The 20639-nt window shown below is 40.8% G+C and overlaps 1 protein-coding gene across 1 annotated transcript in view; it reads right to left on the reverse strand.

Moving 5' to 3' along the window:
• PIK3AP1 (phosphoinositide-3-kinase adaptor protein 1) overlaps positions 1–20639 on the reverse strand; it is a 115236-nt gene that overhangs the window by 25672 nt on the left and 68925 nt on the right. Inside the window, exons 9-11 of the mRNA XM_070469955.1 lie at positions 7620–7715; positions 3552–3743; positions 653–718 (exon numbers count right to left, since the gene is read on the reverse strand). Of these exons, the coding sequence (XP_070326056.1) occupies positions 653–718; positions 3552–3743; positions 7620–7715 (354 nt within the window). The remainder of the gene's footprint in view (positions 1–652; positions 719–3551; positions 3744–7619; positions 7716–20639) is intronic.

Raw genomic sequence — 20639 nt, forward strand, 5'->3', positions numbered from 1 at the left:
GATCTTTAATTATATTGGGAGATGGAGTGTGGGGACAAAATAAAAATGCACAAGTCAGTCAGTTCCAGTCTCCTACGACCAAAGTCTTTAGGGATGCTTTCCATGTTTAGATGGTGTCATGGCTCCTTTTCAAAAGAATCATCAATGGGATACTACTGAATGCCTCTGCTTAGCACAAGGAAATGCATCAAGAACAAAAGAGCACTTATCTCTTCAAACTTCCTTTAAAAAGCTTTCAAAAAAATGTCACCCAGTGGCAAACAAAAGTCTCAAATAAAAGTTGAATTAAAGTATACTTTAGCTAATACAGATAGCCTAGGTAAATAGCACGGTAGGGCTGGATCACTAGGAAAAGACTGGGTGCTGGGCTGCCCACTTTCATCCTGTTGGATGTCTAAATAGTATTTTAGTGTGCTGTTACAGACACTTTCTCGGGTACTAAAGTCATTGGTATGATCAATTTGTACAATGTTCTAAGTCACCTCAATCTCTTCTCTTCTCCCTTCACCTTCAGTTCAGTTCCCCTTCAGGTATTTCTTGAACCTCTGTTTTTCAAGGATAAGGAGTGATTACACCTGGAAATCTCTGAAACATGAACACCGCCACCACCAAGTCCAGGTCCTAAGAAAGAAAGTTGAGGACATCTGCTTACCTTTCTTGATGCTCTCTGAGGTAACATAGAAATTCCCAGGCCTCTCTTGACTTTTTTCTGCAAAAACTATGAGATAAAGAGTATTCTAAGTAAAGCCAAATAGTACCTCTTTCTAAGAAGCTTTATAATATTTTATACATTTAGCAGAAAAATTACCAAAAAAAATCTTGTCCAAAATCAATAATAATGGATCACAACTTGGACCACTGTACACAGTTCTAAAAATCAAAATTCTAGAAAGTGAAGTGTTAGTTGTTCAGTTGGGTCTGACTCTTTGTGACCCTGTGGACTGTAGCCCGCCAGGCTCCTCAAATACTGGAATGAGTTGCCATTCCCTTCTCCAGGAGATCTTCCCGACCCAGGGATTGAACCTGAGTCTCCTGCATTGCAGGCAGATTCTTTACCACTGAGCCACCAGACAAGCCCCTTTAAAGGAGGCAACCAAAGAATGGAAGCTCTAGGGATTACAACATGAAGACAGATCAAACAGACAAGGTCTCAAACCAGAAAGACAAAGTGAGCCAGAGGACACCATCGGCATTTATGAGATCATTAAAGAAAAGGGTAAAGTGAACAAGGATGTGTGCTGGATCCTTGAATATTTGAAGCAAGACATGGAACACCCCAAAGTTTAAGAATAAAAGGAAGTGCCACTTAACATGTCAACAAGTGCCATAGGACAGAACTCAGAGCAGTGGGACATGTAAAATGTGTGCAAGGCTCCAAAGTGACTTAGATGATGTCATTCATGCACGAGGAATCCATAAAGGCTCGTAGGGAACACTAGGAAGTGACAGATGTTCACTCAGTGGTAGGATTAACAAGGGATTAAGGCTCCTTGGGCTCTGCACATGACTCCCTGCATTTAAAGCCTGGCTCTACCATTTATGAGCCACATGACCTAAGGCAAGAGGCATGAACTCTTCTTGCCTCAGTTTTCTGATCTGTAGAATGAGGCTGATATCGTACCCTTGGCTATGGGTTGTTGTGGGGATTATATGAGTTAATATATGGAAAGTGCTTAGAACAGTGCCTGGCATGTGTAAGCACTTCATGTTAGCTTTTATTATCATTGCATGCGTGCTCAGTCACATCAGTCGTGTCTGACTCTTTGCAGCCCCATGGACTGTAGCCCACCAGGCTCCTCTGGAATTCTCTAGGCAAGAATACTGGAGTGGGTTGGCATTTCCTTCTCCAGGAAATCTTTCCAACCCAAGGATCAAGCCTGCATCTCCTATGTCTCCCGCATTGCAGGCAGATTCTTTACCCTCTGAGCTACCTGGGAAGCCCTTTATTATCATTATTCATATCTAAACCTTGAGATTGATGCCAATAGGACAGAAATCCCAATAAGAGATAGGATGTCTATATAATGCTTTATTTGAAAAGACCCTGATGCTGGGAAAGATTGAGTGCAGGAAGGGAAGGGGACAACAGAGGTTGAGATGGTTGGAAGGCATCACCGACTCAATGGACATGGGTTTGGGTAGACTCTGGCGGTTGGTGATGGACAGGGAGGCCTGGTGTGCTGCAGTTCATGGGGTCGAAAAGAGTTGGACACGACTGAGCAACTGAACTGAACTCCCATGTATTATCTCATCTGACCTTCATAATAAGGTTCTGACAGAGTATATTACTAGGCATAAATTTATAAATATATTATTATGATATGTATTTCATAGGTGAGGAAAATAAAACTAAAGAGGGCGAAATGATTTACCCAATGTCTCATTTTGTAGAATTGAAAAATGCAAGGAGCTGAGACTTGAACCCAGAGGTTCTGGCCTCCTAACCATTGCCCTTTTGTCATCTCCTGCCTCTCTCCTTTCCTTTGCTCTCCACAATGTCCTAGCAAGTCCTCCAGGGCTCTTTAGGAATTGCCTGTGCCCCTTCTAACTGAACTCCCACAATGAGCCGGACCATCATGGCAAACCATGAGGACTGAGGGCGCTAGACAAGGCGGAAACACCCTTCCACTGCATTCCCACCCAACTTCGGATTGCTGGATTTAACAAACCAAAATAAAAACTGAAAAAAAGAGTGCCGTTTTTCTGGAATTCATACTTAATGAGGTATGGTTGTATTTTATTTGACAACCACAGCCCTCTGATTGAGGGCTATCTTCCCAGTTTATAATCTTTTGCCATACCTTCCACAACCTGTTATACTATTAAACATGAAATGGAGGTCAAGTGCACAGATCTGGCAATTCTTATACTCTTAGAGTACTTGTAATCATATTAATAAAATCAAGTTCTGAAAGATAGTGAAACTTAAAATGCTAATGAGCATCTAATGTCCCACAGGTCATTGTGAAGAACTCAAAACTCAATTATTATCAACTTTTATCAATGTAGGTAGGTAGGTAGATAGCCTAGCATTGTGATTGAAAACCAAGGTTGTAGAGAGAGACTCCCTGAATTCAAATCCTAGCTCTGCTACATGGTTATCAAGCAACCTCTGTAAGCCTCCATTTTTTCTCATCTGTAAAATGGAAATGATAATGGCCTGTACCTAATAGATTATTGTGGCATATTCCAAATAAAGCACTCAGTAGCTTTCAATAAATGTTAAATATTGAAAATTAATAATAATAATAATAGTTTCAGGAGATAACAATTACCAGGGATCTTGCTATTTGGAGTAGAGAGACATCTTATTTATATCTATCTTCCCATTATGCGCCAATTCCTGCAGGAAGGCCAGAACTGAATCTGACCACTGCCCCTAGTCTAGTTCCATAATCTGCCCCAAACTCTGACCCTGTCTCCGGGGACTGGTTGGAGACCATTCAGGAGGGAATATTCTCTGAGCAATAATTCAGGAGGTAGAGGATCCAGGGAATTCCTGCTGAGAGGCCCTGAAGACCCCGCGGGGCATCATTCCCTGCCACACTTGCCTTTAGAAATGTATGATTCATTGTCAGATAGCTGGTGAGTGGCAGATGCGCTGGCCTCTGGTCTGGGCACTGGGACAGGGGGCCTGTTGGTCAAGTCCACTGAAAAGGCCTCATCATCATCCACTGTGTGATATACATCTTCTTCCTGACCAAGATGGTCTTTCTCCAAACTGGACATTCCCATGCTGTTGCCTAGAAACAGAGAGAAAGGTGACTAAAACAATTGTCAAACCCTGGGATGCCCAACTTTTGCAACCAGCTGCCCTGGATCCCAGCCCTGCCCATCAGTAAGCTGATAGCCTCCGCATTAGGTAGGGCCTGGCAACCAACCAGGCCAGGGACCAGCCCCACCTACCAGCACCTCCACAGTCGTTGGCCCTCCCTGCCACAACAGAAAGGCCCATGTAGCCCAAGTGGAAGGCACAACTAGAGTATATAGCTCTGGTGACCAGAAGGGTGTATGCTACTGGGCCCCATAGATATCTGCTATATAAGGCCACTTCTCTCAGATTGGGAAACATTTCCAAGCTACAAAATGCACAAAAATTAAAAGAGAGAATTATTCAAAATGAGGGGCAGGGAAATAATGCCAAACAACGGAACAAGAAAACCCCCAGAAGAAGATTAGAAAAAGTAGATTTTTAAAACAAAGACTGTAACAATAGACAAAGACAGACAGTATATAATGATAAAGAGAACAATCCAATAAGAAGATATAACAACTAAAAGTATATATACATCTAACATAGGAGCACTAAATACATACAGAAAATATTACCAGCATATGGAAAACTGACAGTAATACAATAATATAGTACAATAATAGGAGGCTTTAACATATCACTTACATCAACAGATACATTATATAGTCAAAAATTCAGTAAGGAAACACTGGCTGTAAATGACATATTAGACCAGATAGACTTAATATATAAAGGTCCATATAGTTAAATCTATGGTTTTTCCAGTAGTCATGTATTGATGTGAGAGTTGGACTATAAAGAAAGCTGAGTGACAAAGAAATGATGCTTTTGAACTGTGGTATTGGAGAAGACTCTTGAGAGTCCCTTGGACTACAAGGAGATCAAACCAGTCAATCCTAACGGAAATCAGTCCTGAATATTTATTGGAAAGACTGATGGTGAAGCTGAAGCTCCAATACTTGGGCCACCTGATGCAAAGAACTGACTTATTAGAAAAGAACCTGATGCTGGAAAAGATTGAAAGCAGGAGAAAGGGACAGCAGAGAATGAGATGGTTAGATGGCATCACCGACTCAATGGACATGAGTTTGAGCAAGCTCCAGAAGTTGGTGATGGACAGGGAAGCCTAGCATGCTGCAGTCCCTGGGGTCACAAAGAATCGGACATGACTGAGCAACTGAACTAACTGACTGACTGACTGGTAGAACACTGAATCCAAAAGAAGCAGAATACACACTTTTTTCAAGCACACATGGACTATTCCCCAAGGTAGATCACATGATAGGCCACAGAACTAGCCTCAATAAATTTAAAAAGATTTAAATTGCATTAAGTATCTTCCAAACTATAACAAGATGAAACCAGAAATCAACTACAAGAAAAACTGCAAAAAAAAAAAAACAAAAAACAAACAAACAAAAAAAACATGGAGGCTAAACAATATTCTACTAAACAATCAATAGGTCACTGAAGAAATCAAAGAGGAAATAAAAAATACCTGGAGACAAATGAAAATGGAAACACAATAATCCAAAATCTAGAAGACATATCAAAAGCAGTTCTAACAGGGAGCTTCAGGCCTACCTCAGGAAGCAAGAAAACTCTCAAATAAACAACTTAACCTTATACCTAAAGGAATTAGAAAAAGAACAACAAAGCCTAAAGTTAGTAGAGGGAAAGAAACAATAAAGATCAGAGCAAAAATAAATAAAATAGAGACTGATAAGTATTTAGCCAGACTCATCAAGAAACAAAGAAAGAAGTCCCAAATAAATAAAATCAGAAATGAAACCAGAGAAGTTACAACTGACATCACAGAAATACAAAGGATCACAAGAGATTACTACAAACAATTATATGGACAATAAAATGGACAATCTAGAAGAAATGGATAAATTCCTAGAAACATACAATCTTCCCAGACTTAATCAGGAAGAAATTGAAAACATGAACAGACCAATTATCAAGAATGAAACTGAAGCAGTAACTTTACAAATTTGCAATGAACAAAAGCCCAGGACCAGACAGATTATAAGTAAATTCTAGAAAACATTTAAAGAAGAGTTCACATCAAAAATTTGCAGAGGAAGGAATGCTTCTGAATTCATCTATGAGGCCAGCATCACACTTACACCTAAAGCAAACAAAGACACCACGAAAAAGAAAATTATGGCCAATATCCTTGATGAACATAGATGCAAAACTGTCCTCAACAAAATATAAGCAAATGGAATTCAACAATGCACTAAAAGGATCATGCATCATGATGAAGTGGGATTTAATCCAAGGGATGCAAAAATGATTCAATATCTGAAAATCAGTGAATGTGATATGTCATATTAACTAATTAAAGAATAAAATTGTGTAATCATTTCAATGGATGCATAGAAAGCTTTTGACAAAATCTGACATCCATTTATAATTTTAAAAAACTCTCAACAGAATGCATACAGAGGGAACATAATTCAACAGAATAAAGGCCATATCATATGGCTAACATCATACAAATGGTGAAAAGCTGAAAGCATTTCTGCTAAGATCAGGAACAAGAAAATTTCATACAACATAGTATTGGAAGTCCCAGTCATAGTAATTACATGAGAAAAAGAAATAAAAGGAATCCAAATCAGAAAAGAAAAAGAAAAACTGTCACTGATTACAGATAACATGAGACTGTATATAGGAAGTCCTAAAGATGCCATAAAAAAGCTATTAGAACTAGTAAATGAATTCAGTAAGGTTGCAGAATCCAAAATTAATATACAGAAATCTGTTGTGTTCACTAATAATGACTGTAAGAAAGGGAAATTAAAATAATCCCATTAACAGCTGCATCAAAAAGAATAAATTCCTGGGAATAAAATAAAATACCTAGGAATAAGTCTAATCAAGGACGTAAAAGATCTGTACTCTGAACATTATGACATTTATGAAACTAATTGAAGACAGCACAAACACATGGAAAGATATAGTGTGTTCATGGATTAGAAGAATTAATATTGCTAAAATGACCATATTACCTAAGGAAATCTACAGATTCAATGCAATCTCTATCAAAATACCAATGGCATTTTTCACAGAATCAGGACAAATAATTCTAAAATGTGTACAGAAACATAAAAGACCCCAAATAACCAAAGTAATCTTGAAAAACGAGAAGAAAGCTGAAAGTATCATACTCCCTGATTTCAAACTACATTACAAAGCTACAGTAATCAAAACAGTATAGTACTGTCATAAAAACAGACCACTGTAGACCAATGGAAAAGACTCAAAAGTCAAAAATAAACTCATGTTTATGTGATCAATTATTTACGACAAAGGAGCCAAGAATACAAAGGGAGGCAAAGACATCTCTTCATAAATAGTGGGAAAACTGGGTAATATATATATATATATATATATATATATATATATATATATGTAAAATCACTATACAATACAGCTTTGATTTAATGCAACCTTTAACCTATGTATGTCCCCCATGCTCTCCTCCTTCACCAGAAAGTAAAGTCTCTTGAGGGTATTGATCATATCTTCTTTTCCTTTGTGACCCTAGCCCAGCATCTAAAATAGTTCTTTGCTTATAGTAGGTACTCATGAGATTTTGGTCAAATAAAAATGAACCCGTGTATTTCAAAAGAGGTCTTGCTAAAGGCAACTTGTTTACCCAAAGTAGTGGCTCCCCACTGGTGGGAACTTCTGGTTTACTTGTAACAGGCTGATGGGGGAGCCCATGGGTCTTCTATCACACCATGCGCCATGTACATTTGTTGAGTGGAGCAACCCTCATAGGTAGCCAGGCAATGTCTACATTTGTTTCTCTTTCCTTCTTTTTGCTTTCCTGCTCACTGATGCAACGTACCTTCCAAAAACTTGCGAATCATAGAGTCCTTAGTAGTCCGAGAGAAACCATCCCTGGGGATTGGATTAGATGTACTGGCCTGAAGCATCTCAACATCTAGAAGGAAAAGGAGACTAAGAATTGATATGTCCTTCTTCCACACATGCAAAGACATTTTATAAATGGATACATTGTTCAGCCAAAAAAGTTTGTTCAAGTTTTTTGTGTAACATCTTATGGAAAACTAGAACAAACTTTTTTTGACCATTCCAATACAAGCTTTGACAAATTAAGAGATTCAAAAATTGATTAAACCATGCATCTATCGATCTATCCATCTAATCATCCATGCATCCATGGATCCATGCATGCATGCATCCATTCAATTTACCTACTCAGCAAGGCTACCTAGTCAGTATTGGGTATAAACGAAAACAATATTTACAATCTTCAGGCCCTTTCCTGGACCACAGGACTCAAAAGGTATGGACATGCTCATTTGCATTTGAAAGAATAGGCTTAATTTTTAAATATATAACTGTAGTCTTTTGCATGACAGAAAAATTGGAAGCAAAAACAACAAAGAATAGATAAATTGTAATCTATTTAAACTACGAACCATTTTGTTACAGTTAAAAGCATGTATTGGAGCTACTCTAGTACCATCTCATAAACATAACAACCAGAACTCTTTTTAGGTCATCCATGTAATTGGTCATTTATAAGGAGGAAGTTCACAGACCTTTGATTTTTCACTATTAAGCATAAACCCATGGAGACCAAAACTATGTGAAAACTATTCAACTACTGTAGCAGATTATACTTAAACCTGAGTAACCAGCTGTAGCTGTTACTTTATGACTCTGAAGTATGTATTTTGGGAGCAAAATTGCAGCCTTGCATTTAAAAGTAGAGCTTTGATATTATCAAGAATTTGCATTCAGTAAGTCATACCATACAATTACTGGAGATTTGTTTCCTTAGGCAAAATATGTAATTTGAATACTATGCTTTGAGAAAAAAAATCATTTGAATTTAATCACTATACATAGATATACTGTTTCCTACTACTTTAATCTTTGGGGATCAGTTAAATACAATCTGGTGAATCTGTATGAAAAATTTATATTTATATCACATTTCCCAAGAATGTTCACTGAAAAGAGGTCATGTTCATAAAATCATGTTAAGGATAATGAACTGCATATGACATAATTCTAGTTTTGAAACAAAATATTTGTATGTACATAGAAGAAAGCCTAGAAAAAAAATACATCAAAATGCATATAGTGACTATTTCTGAATTAGTATAGGTAGATCACGGACAATTCAGATTGTGAACATTTTATTTTCTATTTTATACTTTTCTTTGTCTTCCAGATTATCCACAGTGGCTTGTGTTGCATTCATAATGAGGAAAATCCTATCAACACTTTAAAGTCTAGGTAATTATGATCAAGTCTGTACAATTAGATTCCCAAAGCAAAAATAATTTTAGGTTATTAAAAAATAAATTATGGCTCACCTGTCAATTACCAGGTTATTGATTTAATTATAAAAATACTGATTTTTAAACTTTCCATTGAGCAGATAGGACATTATTACATAGCATAGGTTTTACTCGACATTATTTCAAACTTTGACAATCTTTTGATAATCAAAATATAAACTTTGTGACCATTAAACATGACACAATATTGAGTGAAAAAGTTGCAGACTGGTGTTTGTAGTATATAAAGTATTTTATATAAAGCACTTTGCAGTATATATAGTAGTTTATATAAATTTTAATACCTGTAAAATGATACTACATGTGGTTTACGAATTCATAAATATCTAATAAACATATGAAAAACTGCTGACATGCTGGAAAGGATAAATGCTGAATTCATGGTAGTGGTTACCTCTGGGAGGGAGGGAAGACAATTAGGTTCCAGAAGGGGCTCATAGGGGGATATAATATGTAGTTTAAAAAAAAAAGATTTGAGGCAAAAGAAAAAAGAAATACATACTCTTGATGAATCTTTTTTCCAATTCCTTCCCTTTTTTCTACTTTTTCAGTTTAATATTTCTTGAAATAAATGTAGTAAAGACATTACATTGAATATAATCTACCTTGATACCCTCTAGTCCAAAAAGCCCTGTGATTCCAAATGTGGAAACTGTTAACTCAGTGAACATCTCTGGTCAACACTGAATTCTATAAACTAAACAGTAGAGATTTAGGTAGTTACTGATCCTGAAACATACCTAGAAGTATTTTAAAAATAAATCTCAGATAAGAACTCACAATCCATTTCTTAAAAACTGAAGACGAGAGAAATTCTGCTTATTTGAGATTTCTATTTAAATTGCTTAACTGCGGTTTTATGGAACACTTTCCCCATGAAGTTAGAAAACAAGGGAAGAAAGACATACCTTACAGACGTGCCCTGCTGGTCACAGGGCCCTCCTCTACCAGCCCCCCCAACTCCTATCCCTACACCCCTTCACCGCTCAGTTGCCTGACTCTGACCCAGGCAACTTTTGAAACTCCTAACTCACAAAGCAATAGAACACAGAGGAAAAGACCCTGTAGGAAAGACTTGCTTGCATCAGACACTCCTAGAGATGAGGATGGGCTTATCATTGGGCTCTGTGCTGCATCCTCCAGGAATCGCAGTCCCCTCAGGCTCCGGCATCTCTAAGAATCTGGTGAGGGCAGAGCAGCATCAGGACAGTTTTGATCACCAATAATCAAACCTCCCAGGCTGGCAACACTAGAGTGCAAACCTCACATGTATAATCGGTCACCCCCACTGACAGTAGTAAAAGAGTTACACATAGCCTAGCTATTTCACTAACAAAGTTCAGTTAGACAGAACTGATTCCCATATTCAAGACGTAGTTGGAAAAACTGAAGAAGCTACAAAGAGTTAGAAAAACAAAAAGTAGCAGAAAAATGAAAGCAGCCAGAGCATCCCTGGCTGGATCTCTCACACTTCTATAATAAGGATGAGGGCTTCTGTCCTGGTACTATGACCCTATCTTAATGTGCTAAGTTTTTTGTGGGTTAAAGAAAGAAGTTAAGAAAGGAAATAGAGAAGAAAAGAATGAGCCCCAGTAATAAGACATATCAACATCATGATCCCTTAATACAATGCATGGAGGAGGATGCAATGTCATTGCTATGGTAGTCTTGCTCAAAACTTATAACCTCAGTCCATTCATAGAAAGCATCTAACAAACCCAACTAAAGGGCATTCTACAAAATAACTGACTGAGTATCGAAGAGGAGGAACGACGAAGAACTGTGGTTATACATTGGAGGAGACTAAGGAGAACGACAGCAGATACTGCGGCTTCCTTTCTAGGAACAGTATCTAGTCTCACCTACGAACAGAAAAAGAGCCTTGGGGAAAAACTAGTGAAATTTGAACAAGGTCTAGAGTTTAGTTGGTGGTATTGCACCGATGTTCATTTCACAGCTTTAGTAACTATGGTTATGTAAGATGTTACTATCTGAGAAATCTGGATGAAAGGCATACAGGAAGGGTAAAATTTTTGCAACTTTTCTCAAAATCTAAAAGTAGTTCAAAAGTTTGTGTTGTTGTTGTTGTTGTTGTTGTTTTTAAAGGAGAAGAACAGAGAGGAGGGAAAGAGATGAGAAAAGGAGAGGAAGAAATGCAAGCATAAGCTCTGGGAATGACCTACACTGACCCGTTCTTGTCCACCTACACTATCAAGTCACCCTCCAGGAAGTCCTGTGAACTATGTATCCATGGGTACGATGAACGAGGCAGGGCTACCTGTGACAAATAGATCTTTTTATTCTATAGCCACGCCTTCACTGGTGGTTAAGAACATAGTTTTGGAAGTAGACAAACTAGGATCAGATAAACATCAGTCCTGAGACATTTGTAGAATTATTTCTCTTCCTTGAGGCACTCTAGATGGATGGTGACAGATATGGGCATTTGGGTCAGAATGCATAGGTTCCAATTTTGATTCTTCCACTTCTGACTGTAGGACTGCAACACCCTGGGCCAATTCACTTCTAGATCCAACTTTTTAGATCCAGCTGATCATTGGGACTTACAAGATGACCATGGGCTACGCTGGCGCCAACCTACTCAGAAGGTTGGAAGACATACACCAGCAGGACAGTCCCAAATCGCCTTCCTCATTCAGGGAGTCTCTGGCCAGTCTCGCAACTCTCATGCAAGGAGACCAGAGCCATATCAGGCAGGTGGAGGAGATGTCCTGGCGCCTCAGAGAAGCAGCATCTCGCAACTCCTGAGTTATATCAGCACCTCCTGAGGCACAGATTCCAAGGTCCCTGTAAGAGGCATCCAGAGACACTGCCTTCAGGGAAGCCCAAAGTATGGTGTCCTTTTCAAGTATTTATAGTTCACATACAACTCCTTCTAGTTCCAGATGCAATTTGCCAACCAATTAAGGGTCATTTTTATCATAGGCAATGTTGCCTAGAGACATAATGGACATATGACTCTTATCAGGTTACCAGGGTAACAGAGCGGAAGTCAATGAAGGTCAAATTCTCCTGGAGAAGGGAAATGAGAGCTATTACATTAACTCTTTGCCCACTGTTATCTTGGGCCAAGTTGTTTACATCCTCTCAGGTTCGTTTTCCTGTCTCTAAAATGGTGATAATAATGATATCTTGCAGGGCCCTGTGGGGCTCCTGGGCACAGAGCCTTTCTGTGTCCCAGTTTCATTGATTATAGGAAACAGCCTTCATTCAGCCTCCATGACCTTCCCAGAGTTCCAAAGGGTAGATTCAAGCAGTTGTTAATCAGGGAAGGGTGGACATGTGAGACCAGGGAGAAACAGTCAAGAGCGCCTTGGAACAAGGTCCTGTTTCCCCATCAGTGGATACACACAATATTATCTTTGAGCTATTCTGCAGATACTGAAACTCCTTCCAGGTGGGAGAAGTTATGGTATGCTGCCCATAAGCATGTAGACCCCAGGCCAGTTGACGCTGAAGGTTGACGATGCTGACTCCTACTTAGCTCATCACCAACCTATCAGAAGAATGCTCACAAGCTGATCACCCCCACTTTTACTATAAAACTTCTCACTGTCTTCCCCAAGTTGGGAAACTCGGTTTTGAGGGCATCAACCCACTATGTCCTCTTTTGCCTGGCAAAGCAATAAAGCTATCCTTTTTTACTTCACCCAAAACTCTGTCTCTGAGATTTGATTTAGCACTGGTGTACAGAGAAGCTAAGCTTTCTGCATCAATAATAGTACATATCACACAGGTTTGTCATGAGTTGTTGTTTTTTTTTTTTTTTTGCCACACGGTGGGGCACACAGGATCTTAGTTCCCTGACTTGGGATCAAACCCATGCCACCTGCAGTGAAAACATGAAGTGTTAACTACTGGACTGCATAAGTATCTTTGAATTGGCTATTCTGGTGGCTCAATGGTAAAGAATCTGCCTGCCAATTCAACAGATGCAGGTTTGATCCCTGGGTCAGGAAGATCCCCTGGAGAAGGAAATGGCAACCCACTCCAGTATTCTTGCTTGGAAAATTCCATGGACAGAAGAGCCTGGTGGGCTATAGTCTATGGGATCACAAAAGAGTCAGACATGATTTAGCGAATAAACAACAACAAAACAAAACTATCTTTAAATTAGACAAGGAACAGCAAATGCACACTGGTCTCCACACCACTACTCCGTATTCAAGGTAAATATCTTTATTCAATCACTGCCTTCTTTATGGCCTCAGGATCCTTCTCAACACAGCTTCCCAGGACCTCAACACCAGCTAACTGATGCGGAAATTATTTTTAAAACACTATTTGCCATAGCTGTATTAGGCAGTAAGTCCAAGTAGTAGCAGATACTACCTTTGTAGGAAAAAAGAAAAGAAAAAGCTCCTGGTTGTTTCAAGTTAATGACAGTTCAAACTCTCAGACTCTATATTTGACAACCCATGTGTGCATACAACCCAAGCATACAGTAACACAGAGTAACTGAAATACATAGGAAATTCCAGAAATGAATGGAGTCAGTTTCCAGACAGAGGATATTTTGAAAACGACAGCAACAGCAACAGATCCTGCATCCCTGGATACTCAGGGCTTGTACTTCAGATTCTAAGCATTTAACCTTCACCACTGGTCAGTTAAAAATAAACTGAAATGTGCTGAAACCTGCTGATCTAAGGAAAAAATGCAGGAATCTAAGGACAAAATTCTTTCATTTCATTGGGAAAAAAAAACAACCCAAAACAGTAACAAGGAGATTCTGGGACCACAGTCTCCTTTTGGGAAAGACAGCTGCAGAGTTACACTATGGTTTTTTTACAGGAGTTGATCCCAGAGAAACCATTCCTGGGAAGAAAGAAGCTGGAACAGATGAGTGAATGCAGGCAGGCACTTAATCAAGGAACGAGTCAAGAGCAAAAATGAATTTTCAAATATGCCCATGTGATACTCTTCCTGGGACATAAATCTAGATTGCTTAGCCGCAGTGGAAACTCCATTCAGATTATGTGTTACTAATTTAACAGAAAACCTAATCTGAGTATATAATACAGTAAAATATCAGACACTGAGTGACTGTTCTTCTGGAAAGGCTCTCAAACACTGAAAGCAGGCCAAAAGCTTTTTATTTTCAGCAAGTGCTATTGTGAATAGAAAAGAGGCTTAGAGCAGGGAGCAGCATGGTGAAACATTTGGAAAAAAAAAAACAAACTTGAAACCTGATTGGTTCTATTTGCATACAGGTTGAAGGATGGCTATGATTGACTATGTCAACAGGAAAATCCAACTTTCCTCCACCCTCATGGAGAAGTGAGGGGAAGGTGAGAGAGAGAGACAGTGACAGAGAGGCAGAAACAGGGACAGAGAGACAGAGATAGTCACACACATGCAGACGTGGGAGTCAGAGGAGGGGAGAAGGAGAAGGAGAGAGACAATGAAACAGAGAGGAAGAGGGAGTTGTGGAGGGGAGAGACAGAGATAGAGACACGTGGACAGAAAGAGGAGAATTGTATTCTGAAATTAGAGAGACTGAGAGGTGATTTGCAATGACAAAGAAGAGGCTAACATGAAAGGGTTAGGAGAAGCAGCGTGTCAAATTCTGTGAATTTCTTAGCAGATAAGCAGGGCCTCAATGCGGTTGCTCCTAGTGATCACACAGACCCTCTGCCTTGCAGGAAGGAATTCACAGGTCAGTTTCCTGGTGGGATGCAGTGGGTACTACGACTTGCTAAGATCCATTCTCTACTAGCTACCCTCTCGAGGGCCTCATGTCGTTTTCCTCTGCAGCACTGTCACAGTTTGTAGTCTCTTTGTTTAATATCCAGCTCTCCCACTAGAAGGGAAGTGCTAGAAGGCAGGGACCATGCTTGCTTATTTGCTGACTCCTTATTACCTGGTGCGGTGACTTAAACACTTGAGTGGATTGATAAATGTTGAATGAATGTGAAAGTGAACAGACTAGTGAAGAAGAAGCAAATGAATACATGGCTATGGAGGTCTTCGGGTTTTGGGAAGGGATCTGGGCATTTTCCAAGCTGAGAAAAGAGAAGGGCAACACAGGCAGCAGGACCAGCATGGGCGGATGGATGGAGACACAGCAAAAAAAAAAAAAAAAAAAAATGGGCAGCCGGGAGCGGCCACAGATGTCCCACCTTTGGGGGCATCTCACAGATGTCTCACTACCACCTATCGGAGAAGTGAAGTCCTTGCATTGTAATGTCAACAAGTAATCTCACACCACAACATCTAGGATGACTTCTTATTTTCTGGAAACTCTCAAAGTCAAGAAACAATCAAACGTCTGTGGTGTAGGGCCTGTGGATGGTACTTGCTAACGTTAGTAGGAGCAGGTAGCCAAAGAAACTGGTACATGACCAGATGCAAACTGATTTGTGGGCAGTGCCCTGAGGAAGGCCTGCCCACAGCTGTGCAGCTGCAGAAGCGGGCAAGGTCGCTGCTGGTGGTGAGGAGTTTAACTTAATTCACTAGAAAACATTCAATCCAGTGCTCTTTCACTAAGTGCCTATATTTGCAACACCGTTCTTGTACATCTAAAGGACGGAAAAGCTACAGAAGTCGGAAGTGTCTTGAGGTTGCCTTGGCTTCACTAGGTCAGTTTCAGGCCCAGACAAGACAGGAATAGCCAGCTCTGCCTCAGAGTGAGTTCCCTGCGGGTAAGAACTCATGCCGCTGCAGGAAGGAAGACTCTTGAGAGAAAAGTGTGCAGATGGGGAAGGTAGCATGTTCCAGTAACTTAACAATCAGTAAACTAATGATCTGCTTGCAAATGGTCCTTCAAGGGGGCTCAGATCTTATATGGCGGGGCTGTGAGGATCTTCACTGAGGCCCACTGGACCTCAGAGGGGACCCAGCTGGCAGAGAGGGACTGTAACCAGAGAGCTCAGGTAAAGAAAACACTGCTGGAGATGATCTGTTACAAAGACGCCAGTTACCAAGGAGGTTGCTAAGAGAAGTCAGCACGTTTGTTAGCTTGGGCCAAGTTGGCTCTCCCCACTGCAGGCAAACTTGATTCACATAAGGAGGTGGAGGAAGCAGGGGTGCAAGAGAAAGGTTCAAAGCGGGAGGAGTCCCAGAAGCGGAGCAGCCCTCTGGGATAGATTAGAGTGACATGTGTGAGTTTAGTTTCCAGTAGCAAGACACTGCATTTTTCTTCTTCTTTTCCTTTTTCCTGATGGAGGAAGACAAGCCTCTGAGATATTCAAGCAGTGCTAAATCCACAAGTGGATTACCTGGGAAACAGGTGGACCCAGAAGAGACTCCTGAGGCCTTAGCACCCAGAGCCTCAACAAAGTGACCTAAATGTATTACCTAAGTCAAAGGACCGACAGGAACACTGTACCATTCTCTGAAGGCAAAGACAGAAGCAAAAGAAGTAAATGAGAAAAAGATCAACAGAGAGTGAAGTCACCCAGAGAGAGATGTGCCATAATTTTCATTTAGTGTTTCCATAAGCTTACCCTAAAAACATTTATTTATTATCTAGTATGGTGTGGAACATGATGGTTTAAATTTGTAGGGCTCTTGAACACAAACTTTTCAAGAGAACTGGGAGCAAAGTTGAAAGTCTGATAACAAACACATGTAGCTACCACTTGGTGGCAGCATATTTAAACTAAAGACAGCAATGGTGAGGAGTGTCTGTGTGTGTGTGTGTGTGTGTGTGTGTGTGTGTGTGTACATGCACGCACACACACAAGTTCAGGGGAAGAGCCCAAAAATCTCAGGATCAGAACTCAACACTGCTCCCCAGCCCCTTTCATTCAACACTGGGAGCCTCTCTGACAACCTTCCCACTTAGTAGTTGTTTGGATTCCCTTTGGGGACTATATTACTATCCCCTTTCCAAAATTTAAGTCAGAAAGGGGCAGATTTAAAATGGATAACCAACAAAAACCTATTGTATAGCACATGGAACTCTGCTCAATGTTATGTGCCAGCCTGGATGGGAGGGAGTTTGGGGGGGGAGAATAGATACATGTATGGCTGAGTCCCTTCACTGTTCACTTGAAACTATCACAACATTGTTAATTGACTATACCCCAATACAAAATGTTTTTGGTGTTAAAAAAAAGAAAGGGGCAGATTTGTCCCAACACAGTTAGATACCTCTGGAGCAATGATATGAGCTGGCCTAGCTGCATCCATTACGTTGTCCTGTGAGCAGATGAGTGAATGAGTCGTTGAGTCAGTTAGTGAATAAACACAGCCTAGTTTCCTTAATATATTTATTTTCAGCTTCTAGGGTTGAATTGTAACAAGGCGAGACACTGATAACCTCTGCTATTCCATTTAGAAATAACTCTCCTTTAAGTATCTGTCCCAGGGCGGGCAAGTGCAGACTTGAGAGGAAGGGCAGGCCAGGAGGGTCCTCCAGCCCAGTGGGCAGCTGAGAGCCTTGATCCCTGGGAATCTGCAAACCCAGCTTCCTGACCCAGTTCTCCTTCGACGGGACTTAAGAAAGTTACTTAGTTTTGGCACCTTAATGGCCATTTCTCTCTAAAATGAAGATGACTATCCTCCAAGCCCCAGATGATCAGATGAGATCACAGAGATAAAATCAGTGCACTGAGAGGAAAGGCCAATGTTCCCAGTGATAACTCTGCTGGGTGCTGTTACAAACATACGTCTTAGATTGATCGGTTTGCCCTGCTTATTTATGACCTAACCTGCCTTCTCTCCTAGAGTTACCGGCCACTGGTAGTGAAATGAATGGTTCCTCCCCAGGTACCAGTGGCTGCTGCTTCTGGGCTAGTAGTCATTCTCAAGGTTAAACCACAGACAGAAACACAAATCATATCTAGATTCAGAAAATTCAGAGATTACAGGATCTAGCAAGTGAAAAATGCAGCAGGTTTCCTTTGCCCATTCCGCCAACAGCCGAATTTTATAGCCTGCCCGTCTACGGCCTCCTCCTAGCTCCAAGGCAACCAGAATCTCCCCCACCCTATCCTGGCCCCATGTAACTTTACAAGTTGCCAACTGGCCGCAGACCAGGCAAGCTCCCTAGCACTCCGCTGCCTTGGAAAGTGCTGGAGAGGCTCAGGGCTCCCGCTGTGAGAGGCCTGGCAGACCAGGAGGAGTGGGATGGCTGCCCTTAGCGTTCCCGCCAGCTCTGCACTGATGTGGTAGGAGGATTCGTGTGCTGGAGCATCCAGAGGCATAACGGGGGTTAAGGCTCTCTGTCAACACTAAATCAACTGCCAATAAAGTGGGGGCTTCTCTCATTGTCCAACGGCTCCACCACAGGGACCCAGAGCAGAAATGTTGATGCGTGGTCTCTGGCTTCCCACAGGGGTACTTCTTGTTCTCCAAACGTTCTTTTGTGAATGGGTCTGTGTTCCAGATTGCAAGGGACCGTGTCTCCCCTGCACCCCGTTTTCCTCACCAACAATGGGGAGAAGTAAGTGGCTGAAACACCGATGCTCCAGAATTGCTTGCTGGGTCCACAGAGAGAGGGATGGGTGTGCAAGGGCCACAAGGCACCAGAGGCTGTTTTGTGAGCCAACATCTGGGCCACAGAAAGAGGAAGCCAGGTTGGAGCTGCTGGATGGTTTTTCTAAAAAGAAACCAGGACTACAAATTTGTGGTTTTAGATGGAAATTTCTGGAACAGAGTAAGGAATGTAGTCCTAGAGACAGAGAGACCTGGGTTCAAACCTGGGCTGTATCACTTATTAGCTGTGAGACCTTGGGAGAGCTGCTTAACTTCTCTGTGCCTCGGTTTCCCCATTTGTAAAGCACAGGTAATTAAGAGTACCGCTGACCAGCTGCTTGGACGATTCTGAGGGGTACAGGATGCGGATGGTGGGGATGATGCCTTCTCTCCTCACCTCCCTGCTGGGTCATAGCTCATTTGGGAAGAGCTTCCATCAGCACCTCCGGTCCTCCCAGTCAGGTGCTGGAAGAGACTTTCTACCACTCTTTCCCTCTTTCTTCCCCTCCCCCAGAGGAGCAGCCAGTCTGACGGGCAAGCACCTAGCAACCACAGGACCACACCTTCCAGGTGTTGGGGCTGCAGTGTCAAAGGCCCTGTGGTATCAGGGTTCACTTCTGGCCACCCAACCTGCCCACATTTGCGTCTCCAAAACGCCCGCTTTTCTGTTCATAGGTGGGAAAATCAGGCTCCACTCCCTGTGGGGCCAGATCCACATGGTCTTCTTCTCAGGCTGAAAGTTGGCAATACTCAATCCAGCCCATTCCAGAAAGTCCTCTATCAAAAGAGCTGATAGATGCATTGATGAGTATTTGTCTTGTCTTTCTTGAATCTACTAATTAGACCAGAGGGAAGGACAGCGAAGATGTAGGCAGTGTTTCAAAGTTCTTAGCATCTCATAGCAAATAATGGTGACATGAAAAGAAGGCTCTTAGAGGGCCAGCTGTGTGGTCCTCCTGCTAAAACGCTGATATGTGCATTGAAATCCCATGTTATTTACACCAGTGGTTCTCCAGGGGAGCAGCACTGCCCTCTAGAGGGTATTTGGAAGACTTGTGAGGGTATTTTGGGTTGTCACCATGATACAGGGACATGACTGACATTGAGCAGAAGACAGAAAGAGGCTACAACACCTTCAGTGCGGGGGGACAGCATTATTTTGGGTCCCTTGTGACTTTAAAATAGTTCGCTAGACCCATACATGTGTTTAAAAAATAACTGCTTATGATATGTATTTATACATATGCGTGTATTCATATAGATCTGTTAATATGTATACACATGTGTATATATTTTTAAAATTAATATCAGCAGGTATAAGGAAAAATATGGGCAAAAAATATCTACCAAACTATTTAAAGTGCTATAGTGGTTGGTGGAGTGGAGTCATAGACTTGTAATAACTTGGTTATACATTTTTGTTTCCAATTTTTGGAAGAATGTGCTATTTTTGCTATTGAATAAAACAATTAAGATAAACAAAAAAGGGCAAAATTTGTTAAGCACTTTACAAAAAAATTATGCCCTGGAGATATGATATTTTGGAAATAAGTTTATTATACATTAATTCAGTAAAATTAGGTTAATGGGAAAAAAAGGTTTTCATAATTTTCTGAGCCTAGAAGCTAAACTATTTAATTTATAAAATACAACTTTTTCTTTTGCATGGTTGTCATATACATTAAAATTTCCAGGAATTCCATTACTATAAAAATGGGGAGGAGAATGCGAGAAATCACTCACCATTTAGGAAAATTCAGGTATTGATGCCAGCACTGCTGGCAGTAGCCAAGTCATGAAAACAATGAACATATCGGCCAGCATTTGAGATTGTGCCAATTTCAGTGATTCAGAGTGTAGGTGACTGCATCTGCCTAATGCACCATGTCCTCAGGTGCAGGTACACCTCAGCATTCCTCTCCTAGTTCTCTTCTATATTTCAATCAGGGCAATATTTGATTTCTAAAAATTTCATGTGTATTGTTAGGTAGGTTATATTACACGAATCTCATGTCAGCGTAGTGGATGGGGGAGCATTACAGAATGTGTGCTATAAAAAAGGGACCACTGGGACTGATAAGAGTCAA

The sequence above is a fragment of the Odocoileus virginianus genome, chromosome 7 (assembly GCF_023699985.2).
Source record: "Odocoileus virginianus isolate 20LAN1187 ecotype Illinois chromosome 7, Ovbor_1.2, whole genome shotgun sequence".
Taxonomy (NCBI): domain Eukaryota; kingdom Metazoa; phylum Chordata; class Mammalia; order Artiodactyla; family Cervidae; genus Odocoileus; species Odocoileus virginianus.